A 22,693-nucleotide genomic window follows, 5' to 3' on the forward strand; every position below is an offset into this window, starting at 1 on the left:
AATATAAAAATTGTCACTCTTAAAAACACAATTTAAGAGATGTTGTCACAGCTGTTGGTGTAGGAAAGTCAGGTATTTTAAGAATCATTCAAGTCTGCAGAGGGTCAGGCATACTAAAATATTTGGTTAAAAACAAAAAACACTACCAACTACTGACAAATTACTGATGTAAAAGCCTAATTCTCAAGAAACAAGTAAAAAGTCTCGGAGAAGGGAAAGGTGAGAGAAGGAGAGTGGGGAAAAGTTTGAAACCTAGAGTTTTACAAAAATGAATTTTGAAAATTATCTTATATTTGGAAAAATAAAATACTATTGTGGAGGGCGGGGGAGAGCAGGGCAAAAACAAGCAAAGACCATGAGAGGGATCTGGAGGCTGGGGAAAGAGAGGGGAATATTATTGATTCCTTTATACTGCATTATAAACTTGTTAACATTGAAAGAATAAGATGATGAGTGAGAAAATAGTTGCTTATCTTTGCTGTGATGAACTACTTATCAAGGGGCCAGATAATAGAAAGTATATAAAAAGATGACTGAAAATTGGGGGGAAAATAATTTTGATAGCTAAAACTCATTCAGAGCTCAGAAAACCATTGTCAGAAGGTCAGATAAGTTTGTAAAATCAAAGCTTCTTCTCAAGCCTATAAATGTAAATATTAAAAAGTGTATGTTAGAGAATTTCTCACTTCCTCTGGTCTTAGAAGTCTTATCTTCAGTGCTATCCATTGAGGAGGATCTTTGACAAATATGTTGATAATGCTGAGAATAAGAATTGCTCCAGAATTATAGATATTTCTAAATGTATTATGGCCTGGCACCATGCTATATTCCACATCCCATATGCCATAGGAAATTTAGGCACTAGAGATTAAATTGAGCTTTCTTGATTTAAACCTCATTAAGAACCTAGGAGTTTTAAATTAATAGTAGAATTGGAAAAAATAGACTTTTCAACAAATACATGTTTAATAACCCATTTGATAAAAGAATGGTTTCATGATGAATTAAAGAATAGGTATCAAAGTTTGTGCCTATAATTCGAAATTGTGTAAGATAAGTGATGGTAGCAATAAGATAATACTATTAAAATTTTTTAAAGATGCAAAAAGTTGAAGGTTTATTATTGCATATGAATAAATTTAATTATTTTAATTTGTTCCAGTTAATATGAATATCACTAAGTGAAAGGACTTAAGATTCACTGTTCTTTCCTAAAACAGCTGCCCCTCATTGAGTCAGTAAAACAAAATCTACTCTACATGTATGCAAATGAAATTTAGTATGATCAGGTTTTGAATCAGAATGAATTGTGATTAAGATAAGAAATATATGAAATATGTAATTAGCCTTTGCATTATTCTTGTTTTAAAAAAGGAAAGATTAACAGATCAAAGGTCAGTCTTTTAAAAATAATTGACCTTGGGGCAGTTAGGTGGTGCAGTGGATAGAGTACCAACCCTGAAGTCAGGACTACCTGAGTTCAAATCTGGTCTCAGATACTTAATACTTCCTAGCTATATGACCCTGGGCAAGTCACTTAACCCCAGTTGCCTCAGCAAAAAAACAAACAAAAATAATAATTGACTTACTCTAGCATTTTATTTTTCAGAAATCTTCCTGCCAAATCAATTGAAGAAGCTTTACGTCATAGACAAGAATATGATGAAATGGTGGCTGAAGCTAAAAAACGAGGTACAAAATTATCAGAATATAAATTGATAGTAAGATTGAATCATTGATTTGTTTAAATCAATGAAAGAAAAGGATAAGATAACCACTAAAAATATACTAAAATTTGAACAATTCTTTGATGTAAAGTGATTCTTTATCTGTAAGCTCAGGAGACATACTTTTTATTTATTTTACTGGTACCTTAAAATAGTTTTATCAACTTTAGTTCAGCTTTAATTGAGGAAATGCTGTGGTAACTTTTAAAAACTTTGAAGGACATAGTACCCTTCTGTGATCACATCTGACTTTTAGGAATGCTAATGATTTATCAGGGAAAATTGAAAAACAGATGAACTTCCTCTTACTACAAAAATATTTGTTTATTTTGTTAAAATAAATAGTAGCTAATATTGTTATTACTGCTATCTTCATTTGTTTTCTTAATGATTTTTCATTATTATAGTTTTCTTTTTGATATTTTGAAAATGAATTGCTTTTAAATATTGAATGTCTTAGAAAGAACTTCCTAAGTGGGAATGGGATTGACTTTGGAAATGAGTTGAACTAAAATTGTTTTACCATTTTTGAGACTTTCAGAAAAATATTTTCTTTTCTCCAGAATCCCAGTTGTAGAAGCTATCACTTTTTATTGTCACCTCTTTTTCTGGTGTCAAATTAATAATAGGAATAATATTATTTCTTATACAGCGGTATTATTTAGTAAATGTTAATGCAGTATACTACTTGTTTTTTAAGTGACAGATCACATAAATTTAAAATTTGGCAATTGTTCTTGGAGTCAGCATTTCTGAGTTGAGAGCTTAATCCCTTCCTAATTTATCCTTTGCAATTCATATAAAATTCAAGTGTTCATAAAAAGTTACACACACACAAAGTTACACACATTATAAATGTACTAATAAAGAAGATATTTTCATAATACTTTGTATTTACATATTATCTTTACAATTTACAGATTGCTTCCTAATATATTTTGTTCTCACAACAATGCTGTGAAGGGATAAAGGAGCCATTATTATTATTATTATTATTATTCCCATTTTTACAAATATGAAAACTTAAATTCAAATTGTTTAAAGACTTGTACAAGATCTCACAACTAATAAGTGGAACAACTGGGATTACATTACTGATTTTCTGATTCCTAGTTCAGTGTTCCTTTCGATTTTCCTGTTGCTTATTAATAAGAGCAGAAACTAATTATCATGGTAACACCTACTCGTGACTTTTGTGAGATTTATGAAAGTAGGGTTTCCCCCACCCAAATACAAATTTTTTTTATCTTAAAATAGTTATTGATTTTCAGTCAGTAAATATGAAGTATCTTCTCTATGCTAAGTGCTGAGGATACAAATATATGTAAAAACAAAAATACAGTCCTGGCCTCAAGTAGCTTATAATCTATTAGAGAAAGGAAGTTGAAAAGAATGGGAAAATGAAGAAGGTACTTGATGATGGGGATGATGTAGAATTCTAAAGAAGTCCAGAACAGTTTAACTAGTGGGAAATGGTGGGAAAAAATCAATTCTGAGCCCTCTTTAAATAGAGGTTCTGGAGCTCTTAGCCCTGCTTTCCCTGGACAGAAGGGACTGATGAGATATAAAGACCAGGCAGAGTCAGTCCTGCAGGATAAAGAGATTTTCTGATGATGAGTTTCCTGGGAAAGGAAGGTACAGTGGACAGAGCCAACGGAAGCCAGAAACAGTGAAGCTGGTGGGAATTGTGGAGAAAAATTAATGCTGAGAGTGTGTGAAGCTAATAATTCCTCCTGATTGCTTAAATTATATAGTATTTACAATATTTCCAATATTAAACTCCTAGATTTATGGTGCTAAATGACAACCATTAAATTCAATTACTTTTTAATTTATACTATTTAAAGTAGTCATCAGTGAGTAGAAGATCCTAGTAACTAACCTTACTCTTGTTTTAGTTAAAGAATGGAAAAAAGTGAGAATACAATAATTCATTATAATTGATTTTTTTTTTAGACCTGAGATTAATTTGTGTATGAAAATCCTGGATTGCAAATTCCTTCCACCAATGGAAGATAATTAGCTAGTTTATAAATCAGAATATCAGAGATTTGCCTGGAGCACGGTGATTTTAAGCAAATTGCCTGGGTCATACCTACTGGAATGTGTCGAGGGCAAGTTTTGAAGTTAGGGTCCCTTTCTTCAAGACTGGTTAGTTGTCTAGTATTCTTTGCTTTCTCTTTACTGTTAGAATAATCTCACTTTGAAACGAGCAGAACCAAGAGATCATTATATACCTCAATAACGATAATGTTTGAGGATGTATTTTGATGGAAGTGGATCTCTTCGATAAAGAGAGCTTTAATTGATCAAAGATGGACAGAAGCAGCTACACCCAAAGAAAGAACACTGGGAAATGAATATAAACTGCTTGCATTTTTGTTTTTCTTCCCGGGTTATTTATTCCTTCTGAATTCAATTCTCCCTGTGCAACAAGAAAACTGTTCGGTTCTGCACACATATATTGTGTCTAGGATATACTGTAATCTATTCAACATGTAAAGGACTGCTTACTTACTATCTGGGAGAGGGTGTGGAGGGAGGGAGGGGAAAAATCGGAACAGAAGTGAATGCAAGGGATAATGCTGTAAAAAAATTACCCTGGCATAGGTTCTATCAATAAAAAGTTATTTAAAAAAAATAAAGAAAAAAAAAACAAAAAATAAAATAAAACAAGCTTTAAAAAAAAAAGAATAATCTCACTTTTTATCTAGTAGAGTTTTTATCTTTTTATCTTTAGTGTTTACAAAGTAGTGGGTATCTGGAGACTTAAAAAATAATTGTTCTGATGATATGTGTAGTATATACTGCATTATGAATTTTGAACTTTTTTACACATTTTATATAAGGAAAGAGAAATCTTAAACAACAGCACAATAACAACAAAAAAACCCAGTTCAATTGTATGATGGTTTTTAGGTCATTGACTTAGTGAACCCCATGTACTTCTTGTACAAAGTTGTATATTGGGGTAAAAGATAAGTTCTGAAGATTGGTTCTTAAAGAAGTTACATTTTTTTTTTTTGAGAAGTTACATTTTTAATAGATTTTTTTTTTTTGTGGCCTACATTTTCCCCTACATTTTTTTCCCTTTCATTCCTCTCAGCCATTTTTCTGTAATAAAGAATTAGGAAGTTTTATTATTAAACTTACTGTTGCTTTTGGTCCTTTGAAAAATAAATTTATAGGTGGCTTGATTTTTTTTTTTTAAGGTCAGGAAAGAGGAGAACAGTACATAACACAGTTAAAAAAAATCAGGAATCAGGAACTTTGTGACTTTGGACTTAATCTCTTAATATCACTGAGCTTCAGTTCTTTTTAAAACAAAAAAGTTGGATAAGATGGTATCTTAGATCCTTTGCTATACTCTTTCTTATTAAATGCTAAGCATTGTTAAAGTTAAATTTTTTTCTTTTTATTCCTGTAATCACAAAACTTTAAACAAATGAAGCTTTATAGACATGGAAGTAACTTTTATTGTAAACTTAGAGAGTTTTAAGGTAGCTTATTTAAAATGATCAAGTTTTTTGTTGTTGTTGTTTAATACAGAAATTAAAGAAGCACACAAAAGAAAGCAAATAATGAAAGAACGATTTAAACAAGAAGAGAATATAGCAAGTGCAATGGTGATATGGGTCAATGAGATACTACCAAATTGGGAAGGAATGTAAGTGAAAAATTTCCTGAAATTATATATTTTATGCATCTTCTTTCCAGTTTTTCTTTATTTCTCACTGTCTTTTGACTATAGCTATGTAGTTTGAATCCAGCCATAGTCATAGAACACAATTCTCCTCAAAAAAAGAGTGAGTGTGTGTGTGTGTCTGTGTGTGTGTGTGTGTGTGTGTGTGTGTGTGTGTGTGATCATTGCTTCCCTTTGCAGTGTTATACTTTTGTAGATTTTGTCTTCTGATAATATGAAAGCTAAAGAGAATGTATTGCATTCTTCCCCAAAGCTAGGCTAGGTAAGTCGTGACATAACTATGATTTTCACCATTATATAACATTCTCTGCCTTTCTTTATTTCAAGGCGTAGTACAAGAAGAGTTCGAGAATTATGGTGGCAAGGACTGCCCCCTAGTGTTCGTGGGAAAGTGTGGAGTCTAGCTGTGGGAAACGAACTTAACATCACTCCGGGTTTGTATTCCATGTTCCCACATAGACCCATGTAAGTGTAGTGTTGGACTTGTTCTGTTAGAGTTGTTCTACTCTGCACACCGTCCTGGCTACTGGAGACAGACAGATGAAGCAGATTGGAGCCTCTGCCTCAGAAAGTCACAATTGTGAGAGCATCTACTCCAAGAGAAGCAATGTCAGAAGTAGAATTGGAAAAAATTTCAGCAGGTTGGGGCTGGCCTCTACATGAGAGAGCCACCACTCCTAACATGGTGGATAGCATGAGTAACACTGAGAGAGGCCTGCCCCCAGGCCACCGAAGGCCACACCAGGGAGCCTGAGTTCTGTTTACTAAGCAATAGGAGTATATTAGAAGTTTTTAGGTGTGGGAATGGTATGAGTTGCAATAGGAACTCATTTTTAGGAATATTTAAGAAATAGGAATAGGAAGTTTTTTTTGTTTTTTTTTTTTTTTAAGGCAAAAGAAGCATAAATTAGGGGAGAATAGTTGCTTTGGAGGCAAGGACAGTAGTTAAGAAACTGCTCTAAGAGTTCAGGTAACTTGAATTAGGATAGTGATAATTAGTGGAAGGAAAAACAAGTGTGTAAAAGATTATAGAGGTAGCTGTCACAAGGATGGTGGTTGGTAATGAGACCCTTTGGTGCACACAGTGAAGGAAGGTCTCTCTGATGAGGGCACTGGTAGGTGACAAGTGATAGTCCAAAGGAGACATTTTCACCATCCCACAATTGATTGAAAGACACAAGGAATGTGAGATCCCACTGCCTCTCTCAGGAGACTCCCAGATTATCCCTCCTTCCTTCTCAGTACTAACCCAGTAAGTAACCAGTTTAATCTTACATTGTCTTCTATTCTCAGATCTTTGCACCTGTCTCCGAAGGTCCCTCATTCCTTCTTAAACTCCATCTTTGGATCTGCTTCCTCCATTCTTACTCATGTACTGGTGATGTGAGTCCAAGGAATTTACATTAATAGTGCTGATGGGTCCACTGATAGCTTGTTGCTTAATTTCACTTGGTGCCTCACTGCAGCCCTTTTGTAGTCTTCATCTGCTCCTTTATCTGATTCTTCATTTTGTTCCTCACCAAGGCCATTTTAGCGTTGCTTTTTTCAAGTGTCCTTTACCACCTTTCCCAATGCTTTAGCAGAGGACCTCAACTCCTCCTTTACTGAGAAAATAGAGTACATTGTGTGGATATCTCCTGTAAAGTCTGGTCTAGCTTCCTGGAGGCCTCAGGAACAGCTGGAGTCAGTATAAGTAAAAATCCTTGGTCTTTAGTGGGAGAAGTAAATGCTACAGACAAACCACCGGGAGGCTCACTTCTCTTCTCCTAGTCCTGCCGCAAAAGTGAAGATCTCTCGCCTCTCACCCCCCCCCCCCCCAATTCTTACCTACAATTCTCTTAACCCCAAACATTGAGCCAGCATTATCTGTGAGAAAGAACAATTCCAAACATATGCTAATAGAATCATTGTCAAATAGGTAATTAGCCTTAAGTGCTTGGTTGTCTGATTCAAGTGCACCTATTCAAAGTTTCAGCCCTTTACAATCTCCCCTTTACTATCAAAATACCTAGACATCATTCCCCTGTTCTCTCCTAGTTTCACCAATTTCTGAATTCTCTGGTCCTCTTATCATAATCAGATCCTCTCCCCTTTTTTCCCACCTCCTGCAAATTGCCCTCATAATCTTATTGCCTACCTCATCTTTGATCTTTTCCTTGTTTCCTGTGAACATGCTCAGATTTCCCCCATCATGAAAAAAATACTTGCCATCTGCCTTCCTACTTTGTCCTTATCACTTGATCTCTGTGTTCTTCCTTCTTGGCATATTTGACCCTGTCAGCTTCTTCTCTGAATGTTCATGACACTCTCTTGTTGGTTCTCTTCTCACCAGCATGATTTTTCCTCCTTGGGCTGTTCCACTGGGTCATTATTCATGTCCTTGCCCCAAGTTGGGGAATCATCTCAGTGGCTTGGGGCCATTTCTCTCTTTCAGTCTCCTGGTAATTTCGTTAATGCTCCAGGTAGGATTACCTTCTCTCTGGAGATGATTCCCTGCAACTAGCCTGATATCTACTTCTGATGCTCCCCAAACATGTCACAACCTCGCCAGATCTCACTTTCTTCATCTGTAACAATAGAAATGAATAAAAATAAAATGATCTCATGAGGTCCTAAATCTGTAATCCCATGGTCCTAATCTTTCTCTTGAGCTCCTGTCCCCTTATACCACCTATCAAATTGGATCTCTAGTGGTATCTCAAATCTCATCGTGTTCAAAACAGAATTTATTATCTTTCCTTTTCAAAATCCTTTCCTCTTGCAATATTTCCTGTTTCTATCAAGGTAACTGTCATCCTTCTAGTCACTCAGGTTCATAACCTCAGTCATCTTTGATTGCATATATCTAGTCAACTGCCACATTGTGCCAATTCTACTATATTTTCACAGTATCTTTTGAGCTTTTCTCTTTCAGTTTAACTCAAATGGCCATCAATCCAGTTGAGACTTTTGTTACCTTTCACTTTGATTATTAAAAGTCTCCTTAGTGCTCTTGTCTCAGGTTTTTTTCTTTTCAATACTGTCTTCTAACTCTTCCCAAAGTGATTGTTCTAAAGGGCAAATATTATTCTGTCACTCTCCTCTACTGAAAATTAAATAGTAGATAAGATGTGTGGATCTATCACTTCAAGATTTATGAGATACATCACATCTCTCTGTCTTTTTTTTTTTTTTAAACATCTCTCTTGATAACAAACAACAGTAGCTTCTTTTCTTTATGATTAAATGTAAAATACTCCTTGTGGCACTTAAAACCCTTCATGACTTAGCTCCAAGTCTTTCTGGAATTATTATTCATTATTCCCCCAAATAAACTATATGAGCCAAATAAGCTGGCCATCTGGTGTTTGTCTCCTCCTTTTGTCTTTGCATAGGATGTCTTTGCAAGCACTTTGTGCTTAGTGTTTCCTATTATCTCTGCCTCTTAGCACCCCTCATTTTCTTCACAACTCAGTGAAGGTACCATTTTCTAAATGAAGCCACTTCTATCAGCTATTAGTACCTCTATGTCCCACCAGATATCAGTTTATATGGATTCTTATTCCTATATATGTTGATTCTCTCCTCTGTCAAATCTTATGTTCCTCCCAAACATATAAGAGTATTTCTTTCTCAATTTCTCATCATCTAGCACAGTGGCTAGCATTTGTTAAATGCTTAATCAAGAAGCATTTAGTAAGTGCCTATTATGTGCTGTTTGAGGACCTGGGAATAAAAAGACAAAAACAATCATGTTCCCTTCCCTCAAAGAATTTAAAATATAAACACATTGGCCAATTAATTAGTTGGTTGGTGGTAATCTGAGGGAATCTTTCTTTTCAGATAGTCAAGGACTAGCTAACAAACCAAAACAATAATAATAGCAGCTAACATTTAAATAGCACTTTTAATAGCCAGATATCTATCTATCTATCTATCTATCTATCTATATATATAAATAATTTGTGTCTATCTTATTTGATTCTCAAAACAATCATTTCAGGTAGATGCTATTATTATTCACATTTTATAGATGACAAAAAGGGCTGAGAAATGTTAAAAAATTAGTTTAAGATCACACATCTAATGTCTAAAGCAGTATTTAAATTCAGTTATTGCTCACTTCAGGTCCATCTCTCTATCCATTGTGCTACCTAACTTCAGTGAATTTTTGGTAATCTACCGAAGGCAAATAATGTCCATTGGTTGAACACAAGATAGAAGGCATGCTTTGTCAGCTGTAGTCCCTTTCTACTTCATAAATGCTCTTTTAGCAGCAGTATGTGTGATAGGGTTCCATTTTTTGGGCATCTTGGGCAAATAGAAGCATACTAGAGAATATTTAATTTGAATGCATCAACTTTTTCTGCATTTGGAATATTTTGTGATTGTTACATTCAGAATTTCATGTTCTCTACATATTACTAAATACTTAATAGATTCTGATTGAATGAATGTGTAGTTCAGAGGATTATGGGAACTAAGGCTTCAGCAAGTACTGTTAGGCCAGGAAAGTTTTGATTTCTCTTTTACTCTTACAGATTATAAGATTATATGATTAGATATTAGCATATAAATGTTCCATTCTTATTATTTTGTCTTAAACTTTTTTTTAACTTGTCTGTATTTTTCTTTTACAGAACTTTATGAAATTTTTCTTTCCCGAGCAAAGGAACGATGGAAAAGCTTCAGTGAAACAAGTACAGAGAATGATGTAGAAGGTGTGTCCTTGTCAATGTTAGATTTTTTTAGAAATATCATCTTGCTGTTATCATTAATGCATTAATATATTTGCATAGTGCTTTTCATTTGATCCTTTTGTAACCCTGTAAGGAAAGGAAGACATTAATATCCTTGTTTCTCAGACATAGAAACAGAAAGAGATTCCTATGCTTGGAAATTTGGAATCATCTTTAAGATAACTCATCTCTTATTGTAAGCATCTCTAGTTAGTCACTAAGTTTGGAATGTCGTCTTGTTCATTTTCAACTACTTCTACTACTTGACTTCTACTGCTTCTTATCTACTTATTATTTACAATATTGCTGCCTTCTAGTTGATTAGTTCTTTTTTGCTTTCTCAAAAGAAAGATATGAGATAAATCTTAAAATGCTACTTTGATTATTTTCTTCTCCTGCTCAGGAATGCATCTACCATATCAGTTCAAATGTCTGAATAGATGCTACCTTGAGAGTCTCAAGAACATGAAGAATGAACTTGGGAATTTAGCATACTAGACAGCATTTTAGTTTATATGTTATATGAACCCAGGGTGTAGTCGATAAACAGTGTGTAGAGTAATTTTATGAAGATAGTATGAGAGCATGACTTTGTAAATTCTGTGCTCTGAATATTAATTAACCTTTGCTCCAATCTGATGTCTCTTTTTAATATTATGCATTATTCAACACCCTCGAGGATAAGTTATTTAAGTAGCTAGGTATCTGTCCTTAATTGAATCATCCAGCTAAAATTATCCAGTTATCTTTTCCCATCTTCTCTGTAAGGTTAATCTTGAGGTACTTCACTGAAATTAAAATCCACTGTGATGTATGTAGTATTTCAGAAATCAACATTTTATTAAGATTTCCATTAAAAAAAAAAAAAGAGGTTGCATTGGCATAAATTGTTTTTTGTGAATCTAGACTTAGATACTTTTGATAATTGCTTTCTTTTCTAAGTAATCACAATCTGTCTTTTTTTTTTTTAATAGTTTATTCTTGAATTTTGCTGGGAATCAACTGCAAATTTTTTGGTCACTTTTTCCAACCTTTGGTTTTTAGCATACAGTCTTTCCCCTTTTTTGCAAATAGAGTTATTTAGGGCTCTCTTTTTTTTATCTCCTCACCCATCTTGAGCTTCATCTTCCTTTTCCTGTAGTTGTTTTATTGTTTCTCTTTTGAAGACCATTTTACTTATTTTGGATTATTGAAGCAAAGAGTCAAGAAATAAATCTGTGTTCTTTCCTGTTGACTTATGTTCTCCTACTCCTTAGTTACTCAGCCTTTTTGATCTGGAGGGAAAAAGCAAGTACTTTTAAATGTTCCTTTTTAATTTTAGTTGTTTTCTTATAAGACTTATTTTAGATTTGATCTTCTCTTTTCCTCCTTGTTGATACTCCTTCTCTTGCTTTATGATGCTTTTGAAAATAGAAGCGTATTAATTTGAATGCATCAGTTTTTTCTTCACTGCTTTCCCATCTAATTTGTGGTCAGATTCTGTTGATTTGACTTTTGCATGCCTGTCCTCTGATACTCTTCATCCTTCATGTCTGTACTATTCTCATAGCCTTTCGGTTGGTGGTCTTATTTCAGGTTTCTTCATTCCAGTCCATCCCTCTACATGACTATCAAATTGATCTTCCTAGAATGCAGGTCAGACCATACTCACATACTTTTCTTCCACATTCAATAATTTCCAGTCATTCTCTTTATTATTCTCAGATCCAAATATATAAAGTCCTTTGTTGTTCAGAACCCTTTATAGCTTAGTTTCTTCCTCTTTTTCCATTACCAAGTACTGTCTCTGTTACCTTTCTTGTGTCTCTGTTTTTACGGAGTTCTTGCTCCAGAGTAAGCCCCTAAAAATACTTATTGACTGATTTGTCATTTAAACCTATATCCATCCTTGCTAGTTTTCTTACTGTCCTCCATTACCCTCCAGCCATACTGGCTTCCTTGCTGTTCTTCACACAGCATTCTGTCTCCTGATTCCACTTCTTTGTAGTGGCTGTTCCCCATCCCTCTTCACCCCCACCATCTGGTTTTTCTGGCTTCATTCAGTTCAAATCCTACCTTCTACAAGGGATTGTTCCCATTCCACTTGACTGCTTGTGTTTTTCCACTGGGAATACTTTTCTTATACCTGTATATATTTATATATTTATTTACATATTTATATACATATTGTCTGCCTCATTAAAATGTTAGCTTCTTGAAGAGTGGGAGTGGGACACGTGTTTTTATCTTTTACTTGAATCCCTAGCTTCCATTTGATTCACTTTCAGACACATACAAAGATATCTATGTATATCTATGTCTAATCTATATCATCTTTAAATTTTCTGTTTTCATTTCCCATTATGCTGCTGGCATAAGTCAGTTCCAGAAGGCTTAGGTCTGGGACCCTCCAGAAATTCACATAAGTGGGGTCAAGGGTTCTGGACAATGGCCATGTGGACAGGGGACTTATTTAAAGGTTTGACGATTTGCTCCTTACACACCTGGAATTTTAGACACTGCATTTAGAAGATGTCTTCATAAGGCATTGTAATATCTGATATGGGACTAGACTCCAATAGTAATAATAAGGGATCTGTATATTAATTGATTTGGGCATCTGCCTAATCAAGAAATTTTCTTTACAAATGCAAGCCAGCACCTTAGCCACTTAAAATAAAAACCATGGTCACCAAATCTTACCTGAAGATCCCGAGTGGCTGCATATTGACTTAGAAAATTACATATGAAAGGACTGCTTGCCATCTAGGGGAGGGGGCGGAGGGAGGGAGGGAGGGAAAAAAAAAATCAGAACAGAAACGACTGTCAATATAAAGTAATTATTAAATAAAAATTAAATTAAAAAAAAAGAAAATTACATATGATGTTTTTTAACATGTTTAACATATATTTGGATTACTTGTCATCTAATGGAGAAGGTGGAAGGAAGGGAGGGAAAAATTTTGAATACAAGGTTTTGCAAGGATCAGTGTTGAAACATTATCCATGCATATGTTTTGAAAATAAAAAGCTGTAAAGAAAAAATTTTTTAACTGTAAAAAAATGAAAAGAAAAAAAAATTTCTGTTCTCCAGATTGCCTTTATTTTCTCAGTAAAATAGGAGACAAAGTTAACCTGCTCTGGGAGAGGGAAGGAGGGTAGAGTCTAGGACTTAAGGGGAGAGGTTAAAACAACTGGATATGGAGACCATTATATTAATTAAAAACAAATAGTCTTATACTAACAAGGGCCCAAATGAGATCAGATAGCATCAATTTCCAGTTGGAGGAAAGATACAATTTTGTCACATTCTCCAACAAAGTTCAGCAGTTTAGGAGTGAAAGCAGAGAATGGATGGCAGAAGTAATCGAAGGTTGAGGATTGGCAAGAATTGAGCAGTGATAAGAAGGTAAAAATATTTAAGATTGGAAGATAGTGCTTAATTGAACTGGTCAACTGAAAGAGTTATGGACATGAATGGGAAGGTCATAGTCATAGTCATAGATTTAGGAGAATGAGATGGAGAAAAGAGAAACAATTCCATTGATTCTATGGAAGACAATAATACTATTAAAATGTATAGGAAATAAATAATTTATTTAAAATGCATTCAAATATTTTTTAAAAAAAAAGAATTTTTTGTTCTCCATAGCCTGTAACTTTTTTTCATAGGTCATGGATATCATTTCCTATTCAGGTAGAACTCTGTTTAGATACAGTTTGGTTAGTGGGCTAAAATATTACCTGGTATTCTGTATGTGATCCAATCAAGTGGAGTTATCTCTGTATTATCACTTTATTTTATCCTTATAATTATGCAATCCATAATTATACTAGCATAAGAGAATTACTGAAATCTTGCCTAATTTAAACATTGAATTGATGCATTTAGGGTAGATAATCCAGTCTTTCAGTATCAGTAATCATCAAGAATATTCTGATATTTTTGATTCCAGCCTTATCATCCTTTCATCTTAGAGAAGAGAGATCTATAGATGTTGATTGATCAGAAAAGAAGCTTATTATGTTTTTTACAAAAATTTATCAGAAACTATTGTGATAATTACAGGTAAAATTAACTTTAGATTATCTATGTGAGATATAACTCACAAATTTTATTTTATTTTATTTTATTTTTTTAATTTTTTTAATAATTTTTTATTGATAGAACGCATGCCAGGGTAATTTTTTACAGCATTATCCCTTGCATTCACTTCTGTTCCGATTTTTCCCCTCCCTCCCTCTTCCCCTTCCCCCAGATGGCAAGAGTCCTTTACATGTTGAATGGGTTGCAGTATATCCTAGATACAATATATGTGTGCAGAACCAAACAGTTTTCTTGTTGCACAGGGAGAATTGAATTCAGAAGGTATAAATAACCCGGGAAGAAAAACATAAATGCAAGCAGTTTATATTCATTTCCTGTGTTCTTTCTCTGGGTGTAGCTGCTTCTGTCCATCTTTGATCAATTAAGGCTCTTTTTATCAAAGAGGTCCACTTCCATCAGAATACATCCTCAAACAGTATCGTTGTTGAGGTATATAATGATCTCCTGGTTCTGCTCATTTCACTCAGCATCAGTTCATGTAAGTCTCGCCAGTCCTCTCTGTATTCATCCTGCTGGTCGTTCCTTACAGAACAATAATATTCCATAACGTTCATATATCACAATTTACCCAGCCATTCTCCAATTGATGGGCATCCTTTCATTTTCCAGCTTCTAGCCACTACAAACAGACCTGCCACAAACATTTTGGCATATACAGGTCCCTTTCCTTTCTTTAGTATCTCTTTGGGGTATAAGCCCAATAGAAACACTGCTGGATCAAAGGGTATGCACCGCTTGATAACTTTTTGAGCATAATTCCAAATTGCTCTCCAGAATGCCTGGATGTGTTCACATTTCCACCAACAATGTATCAGTGTCCCTGTTTTCCCACATCCCCTCCAACATTCCCCATTATCTTTCCCTGTCATTCTAGCCAATCTGACAGGTGTGTAGTGGTATCTCAGAGTTGTCTTAATTTGCATTTCTCTGATTAATAATGATTTGGAGCATATTTTCATATGTCTATAAATAGTTTCAATTTCTTCGTCTGAGAATTGTCTGTTCATATCCTTTGACCATTTATCAATTGGAGAATGGTTTGATTTCATATAGATTAGGGTCAATTCTCTATATATTTTGGAAATGAGGCCTTTATCAGAACCTTTGATTGTAAAAATGTTTTCCCAGTTTATTGTTTCCCTTCTAATCTTGTTTGCATTTGTTGTGTTTGTACAAAAACTTTTCAATTTGATATAATCAAAATTTTCTATGTTGTGGTCAATAGTGATCTCTAGTTGTTCTTTGGTCATAAATTCCTCCCTCTTCCACAGGTCTGAGAGGTAACTCACAAATTTTAAATACCAAGTGACTTTCTCTTATGCTTCCTCTACTAAGCTACTTTTCTCTATGGTTACCATAAGCAAAATTGTTTTGTTTTAGTTTTGGTCATTCAGATCTGTGATCTCATCAATGTGGGGAAGGGCACTGGTTTGAAAAATCTTTTTACTGTTTCAATAACATTTATTATTCAGATCATTGAGAAAAATTGTACATAAGAATCTATCATATTCAAGAAGAAAAGGGTGGAGCCCAAAGCAAGAACTGGATAATGATTTCAGCAAAGCTGACTGAGAAGAAACACTTTTTCTTTTTTCTTTTTTGGCCTCTCCTCTTCATCTCCTTATCATCTAGGTCTTAATCCATCTTTCAAAGACAATCTAGAACACTGTTAATTGTTCCCACATAAAGCTAGTTTATATATATATAAATATATAAATATATATATATATACTCTTCAAACATCGATGTTTCTCCCTCTGCTTTTACTTTTCCATCTAGAAAAAAAAGTATTCCTTTTCATTGCTGAGGACAGCCCTAAAAGGGAACATGACATTGGCCAGAGCCAGTAAGTGGCCTTGTTAACATTGATTTTTGGCAATCACATCACCAGCTTTGCTATTTTTTAAAAAACAGAATTTGCAAACTGCATTTCCTGTATGCAGTGTGTGATCCTAGGAACAATTTTTTCTAGGGCATAAATTTGGATAAAGAAGAAATTCTAGAGGAGGAGGGCAATTAAACTTTTTTTGTGTGACTAAAAAAAGATCTACTCCCTGATATAAAAGGAAATTTGGCTTTTGCACCATTTCAAGGCTGATTAGCCCAGCTTATCTTCTCCATGCCTTGTGGCATATCTTATGTATTCTAGGCATAAATGTTGATTAAACTAACCTTTGTTCTTCATATCATTCTAATGTTCTTTTTGAAAGCGATGTGTCCATATCTTTGTCATGGAGAATTACAGAATTTCTAACCTAGGTCTGAACAATAACTCCCCATATGCATCTTTAGTAAATGATGATCTTTTTTAAACTTGATGTGAGGACTCGAGGAGATGGTAAGCTGCCATCTTTGACTCTTAGGTAGTGCTTTCTACTTCTGGACAGTCCTGAGGATATCTTTTCCTCTTTTTAAGTTGAAAGAATTCTTATCCTGTACAACTTCCCCAAATTGTTTGTAGCTCTATCCTCCAAAGCCATAATGACAGGTATCTGAGGTAATAATAGTAATAATAATAATGACATAGTAGCCAGCATTTATGTTGCATCTCAACATTTGCAGAGCTCTTTACATCATTTTGTCACCATGGCAATTTTGCCATTTTCCCCATTTTACAGATGAGAGAAAATTGAGGCAAGCAGAGGACACAGAATTCACAGAGCTGGGAAGTGATTGAGAATGAATTTGGACTTAGGGCTTCAGATCACTAGAGGGAAAACGGCAGACATGGTGGCATCTGTCGTATCCCTGCTCCTGGGAAGGCCGTGAGCCTCTTTGGGAGGATGGACTAGAGCAGGATGCTCCCTGACTGGCCAGAACAGGCCGCTGTACTTCTGTCTTGGGAAAAATAGGGACGTTTGGTTTTTGTTTTGGCTTTTTGGCGAGGCAGTTGGGCTCACCCAATCCAGAAGTGTTTAGTGTCTGAGGCTGGATTTGAACTCAGGGCCTTCTGACTCTAGGGCTGGTGCTCCATCTACCATACAATTGAACTACTCCAGACTACCCCAGAACATCAGATTTGGTGTCCAAAGACCTGAATTCCAAAGCCTATTTTGTTACTTAACTTGCTCTGTGACTTTGGACCAAGTCGTTTAATCTCTGGTCTCAGTTTCCTCATTTGTTTGGGGATTGGACTGGATGATGTAAGGTCCCCATGAGAGCAGGAAGGACTCTCAAGAGCTTGCTTGTTTTTCATCTTTTTAGTTTAATGCAAATAATAGCCTTTCAGATCTGCATGATGAATGTATTTGTCATTTTGAACAGATGATCTCTAGTTTAAAAAGGTGATTGGCCAAAGACCCCATTCTGTTTTATATTAAGAAAAAGTTATGAATCACTTTGGGCAATATTGACTTTTGAGAGAGTGTTTTCATTTCCTGGAAAGGAATAATAATTAGGCATCATGCCATGTAATTCTTTGAATGGATTAGATACTAGAATCACTTAAGTAAAGTGGTAACTTCTCAAGGTTCTTGATAATTCAGCTTTAGTTCTTTTGATTTTTATTAAACACATCTCATATATTTATTCCTTGTACATAATATTAGGTAGTGTGAAAGCCAAGTAATTATTTTATTTTATTTACTTGCCAGATGTAGGTGTATCAGTTGCTGACCGAGAAGCTAGTCTGGAATTAATTAAACTGGATATATCTCGCACATTCCCTTCTCTCTACATCTTTCAGAAGGTGAGGTCTTTCATCCAGCTTACAAAAACTATTCCTCTCATAATAACCAAGAGAGCAGACTATAGTCTATAAAAAGGCTAAATTTTTAAAAATACAAAAATTTTAAAGAGGAAGCTAATTTCATAAAGCTGCTCGAAATATTTAACAACTAATGCTGCTAATGAGCAAGACTTCATTAAGCACCTATCCTGGGCTAAGCACTGTGGTACGTACTTGTAATAAAATTTTAGCATTTTTGAATAGATTTTAAATAAATTCTTATTTTTAACTAAGCATTTTGTTAGATATTTTTCTGTGCTTATTAGACTTTTTCTCTGTATTAGTAGGAAAAATGTAAAGAAACTTATGTCAAAAATATTTAAAGTATTTCATGAGCATCTGTCATGCACAAAGCCTCAAAAGTTGATATTTAAATAACATGCATTCAAGATTTTGTTAATGTAATTGGTTTTTAGTTTAAAAATCAGGATTGTTAAATTTAAATTTTATTGTTGTTGGCTATGTTTTACAGTGTTATCGTAATTTTGGACATCCATTTCTTCTTTGATATTCATGTTACTCAAGATTTCCAATGGTCTTTAGCATTAGTGAATACAATTTTGGAGTTCATTTATTATTGTTTTCTACTGAATTTGGACACTTGTACATTTTGATCTATTAAATCATGGAAAAAATTTAAACATTTTTATTTAAATTATCTAAATGGTGTAAATTATGAATGCATTTTGTTTAGCTATCATTATAGAATTGTTTTCTTAATAATTGCAGAAATACAAAATTCATTTTGAACAATGTTGACAGTTGAATAAATGGAAAAGCTCTTTTTAAAGGAACTGTATTAAAACTGATGTCTTAGAATTTGAAGATTAAAAATACAGGATCTAAACACTGATATGCAATTTCAAAAAATAACTTTGTTTTTTTCCTCCCATTAAGGGTGGTCCTTATCATGATGTGTTACATAGTATCTTAGGAGCATATACGTGTTACAGGCCTGATGTTGGTTATGTAAGTATTTTCCTTACTTCCGTTTTAGAAAATTAGTTCTGTTGTACAATGAAACATGGGCATTAGCCTTTGGGTGATATGCATATATACATATTAGATTTTGTTAATATGCCCTAAGCATAACACTTGATGTAACATTCTGCATAGAATTTATAACAACTTAATTGCAGTTTGCCAGATCATAGCATAAAGTGGCCTTCTGAGAGAACATGCCAGCTAGTTTGTTGTGAAGTGATGGGGTAGGCATGGATGGAGGTGAGATGGAGTGGGGAGAGTGATGTTTAGAAGGAACAAGTCATAGTCATTTTTATCTCCCATTAAGACTCAATTTAGTATGTTGCACAGATTTTCTTATAATGCATATTAGATCTATGACTATGAAATAAATAAATATATTATCTATACAAATATATTAAATGACTTTATACATAAATATATAAAAGTGACTATGGAATTGTCTGAACCTGGATCTGGATCTGGATCTATGAATTCATTAATATAGGAGACTCCCTCTCTTTTGCAGTAAAAAAGAACCTTCCCTGCCTCCTTACTGTCCTAGAAATGTTTTACTGAGGTTAAATGGCTGATCAGAGCATGACTTGAATTCAGGTTCCCTAGCTAACTCTTGACCCATTACACTAGTCATTTTCAAAGTTTTTGGTCATAGGACTCCTTTGTACTCTTCAATATTATTGAAGACCCAAAGAGCTTTTGTTTTTGTGGTTATAGCTATTGATATTTAATATGTTAAAAAAATTAAAATGTTGTTATTATTATGAAAATAGATTTGACCTTATAGATGCCCTTAAAGGATCTTGGGGATTCCCAGGAGATCATATTTTGAGAGCCACCATATTATACTATGCTGCCTTTTTTGTACTGGCTTCATCTATTTTCTTAAAAAGGGGAGCTAAAAAGTCTCTATGTTGGCCTGGGACACTAAGCAGTCTTCTGAGTCCCAAATAAGTCACTATTATATAATACATAAACTTTGTAGCTAGCCTTTAAATTTGTAGGTCTTCTACATGTGTGGGTCTATTAGCCCCCATAGATTTTATTATGTTGTTTTACATTGACTAATATCATCATAGTTAATAGTTGACAGTGTATTCCACTTAAAGTGATTTTTAGTAACTTGAAAAAGTTTCATAAATTTGGGAAGAGTTTCAGAAATTGTGCAAACTACTCAATTTATAGATGAAAAAAAGTGACTAAAGCATGGAATGCTAAAAAAAAAAAATGCTGAAAAAAAGATCTTAAATTAATGCTTAAAAGTTTGTGGCAAGTAACAGAACTAGGGCTAGAAATCAGATCTCCTCTTTAATATAGAAGATTTGCTTATAATTTTTATTAACGTTCTTAATCTATTCAAAAAAGAACCTTTGAATTGCCTATTTACTTGCAATTCCTTGAGCTCTTTGTTCACAATACTTTTCTATTATAATTTATTTTTGGTTATTATGTATTATAGATCAACATTAGCAGAATGGATTAAAAGCCAGAATCCTACAATATGTATTATAGATCATCCACTTAAGCATTTTTTCTGTTTTTATTATTTTTGTCATCTTATTCTGTGATACAGTATTTATTTGAGTTGAACATAATATGTTTTCAAGGCAGTATATCTGACAAATAACTATTCAGACCTTTCTTGAAGACATTTCAGTAAGGAAAAAAAAATCTTACTACCTTTAAAGTCAATCAATTGTTTTTTAGATAATCCTGATTAGGAAGTTTTTTCCCCCATACATAGTCACTTGATCTTAATTCGGTTCTCTTGAGTCAAGTCTAATCTCTTTTTCATGTGACATTTCTCAATCAGTCTTTTCTTATTCAGGTTGAGCATTTCTAGTTCCTTTAGTTCAACATGCCCCAAATAGACTCCTTAAACATATTTAGTTTCAGATTTTTTTATTTCTATCATCCTTTAATCACTCTGCTTTATATCTTCCACATTATCTTCAGCTTTTCTGTTTCCCTCCCTACATATACAGGCAGTTGCCAAGTTCCATCAATTCTATCTCCATAGTATTTCTTATATCCAATCCAATTTGTACAACCACATGGCTATCACTTTAGTTAAGGCTCACATCACTTTTCACTTAGACAGTCTCCTAATTTGTCTTCTTGCTTCAATTCTTTCCATTTTCCAACCTTTTCTCTAAATAAATGCCAGAATATTATCTCTAAAAGCACAGTTCTGTTACTCTCCGCTGTTCAATAAATTCTAATTACTCTTAATTCTACAATCAACTATAAATTGTTCTGTTTGGCATTTAAAGCATTTATTTAAAAAAAAAAAACCCACAAAACTTGTTTCTACAGATTTAAACATTACTTCCTTTTGTGCTTCTATAGTACAGGTCAAACTAGCCTCATCATTTCTCATACATGACACGATGTAAAAATTGGTCTTTTATCCCTAGAATGTCATTTTTTTCTTCTTAGAATCCCTTGTTTTCTTCCAAGATTAAACTCAGTTGCCACGTTCTATATGATACCTTTCTTAACATCATTCTCCTTTCACCTTCTACTGCTTCCTACTCCCCCACAAAATTACCTTCTTTCTACTTTTCTGTAAATGCGTCTCTATGTACAAAGTGTATGTTCCTTGAAGGCAGAATTGTTTGATTTTTATTTTTGTTTTCTAAGTGCTAAGCACAGTATTTGATGCTATAACTATTTAATAAATGTTTTATTTGTTGCTCTATTGACCATCAGGCCTTTCCTTGACCTGGTCACTCTTTTGTGGATGCATTCTAGTCTATTCATGCTGTTCCCAAAGTATAGCACTGAGAACTGAACGCAGCACTCCCTATGTGATCTCTTCAGGGCAGAGAATGTTTTTGTTAACATATTTATTATGTGTTCTATTTTAGACGCTGGAATTCTGAGATGGGAATGAAAGGAGTTTAAATTCTATAGGGAAGATAGCATGTTTACATGTAAGGGTAGGTCTTAGGGTTACAGATTGGCCCAGGCTTTTATTGCAAATATAGGGAACTCCTCCTTCAGGAAACTCCTTATTCCAGAAAATATCAGCCACTTTTCTTTTAGTGTGAGGGAAAGATTCTCAGAGCATGAGAAGTTGAGTGATGTGTGTCTAGAGGTGCACAGCCAGCACCCAGGTGCATTAGAGGTGGGGCCTGGGCTTTTCAAGATTGGCTTTTATCCAACTTTCCACATTGCCTCTCCTCTGTAATCATATAAATGTGTATAAAACTCTTACAAAAAAAATGCATGTTACATGGAGAGGCTTCATGTAGGGAGTGGCATAAGAGGTAGGATCCTGGATGATAGAAATGGAGGGAGGGAGTTCCATTTATGAGAAAAACAGATTGTGCAAAAACAATAAAATGGGAGATGGAGTGTTGTTTGAGATGAACAGCAGGATTGGGAGTTGGGTTGCTTTGAAGAGAATGTGAAGAAGAGGAAGACTGTAGGTCATGTAACCAAGAAGGTTGAGGACCCAGACATTTTCTGCAGTTTTCATCATCTCTCATGTTAGAAATAAAGCTATTTAAGCTTCTCCTTAGTTTGACACCAAAACCCCAGATGAGGCAAAACAGTAAAGAGCAGAGAAGGCGCTCCTGATGGGCTTACTCGTCCCCCTTCCTATCCTACCAGGGTCCAGCTCACAGGCATGCAGGAGAGTCAATTGTATGTATCCCACCTACCTACCCCCACCTCAAACACTCTCCAGGCTAAATAGAAAGGCAGGATGAGTATGTGCTGTGCAACACAGTGTGAAGTCTGCAT

General features: G+C 34.3%; 1 protein-coding gene across 1 annotated transcript in view; it reads left to right on the top strand.

Moving 5' to 3' along the window:
• The window catches only part of TBC1D12 (TBC1 domain family member 12), a 129,849-nt gene that overhangs the window by 82,397 nt on the left and 24,759 nt on the right, over positions 1-22,693 (top strand). Inside the window, exons 4-9 of the mRNA XM_051981685.1 lie at positions 1,610-1,692; positions 5,277-5,394; positions 5,758-5,864; positions 10,050-10,130; positions 17,829-17,923; positions 18,860-18,931. Coding sequence (XP_051837645.1) covers positions 1,610-1,692; positions 5,277-5,394; positions 5,758-5,864; positions 10,050-10,130; positions 17,829-17,923; positions 18,860-18,931 — 556 coding nt within the window. The remainder of the gene's footprint in view (positions 1-1,609; positions 1,693-5,276; positions 5,395-5,757; positions 5,865-10,049; positions 10,131-17,828; positions 17,924-18,859; positions 18,932-22,693) is intronic.

Source organism: Antechinus flavipes, chromosome 2 (genome assembly GCF_016432865.1).
Source record: "Antechinus flavipes isolate AdamAnt ecotype Samford, QLD, Australia chromosome 2, AdamAnt_v2, whole genome shotgun sequence".
NCBI classification, from domain to species: domain Eukaryota; kingdom Metazoa; phylum Chordata; class Mammalia; order Dasyuromorphia; family Dasyuridae; genus Antechinus; species Antechinus flavipes.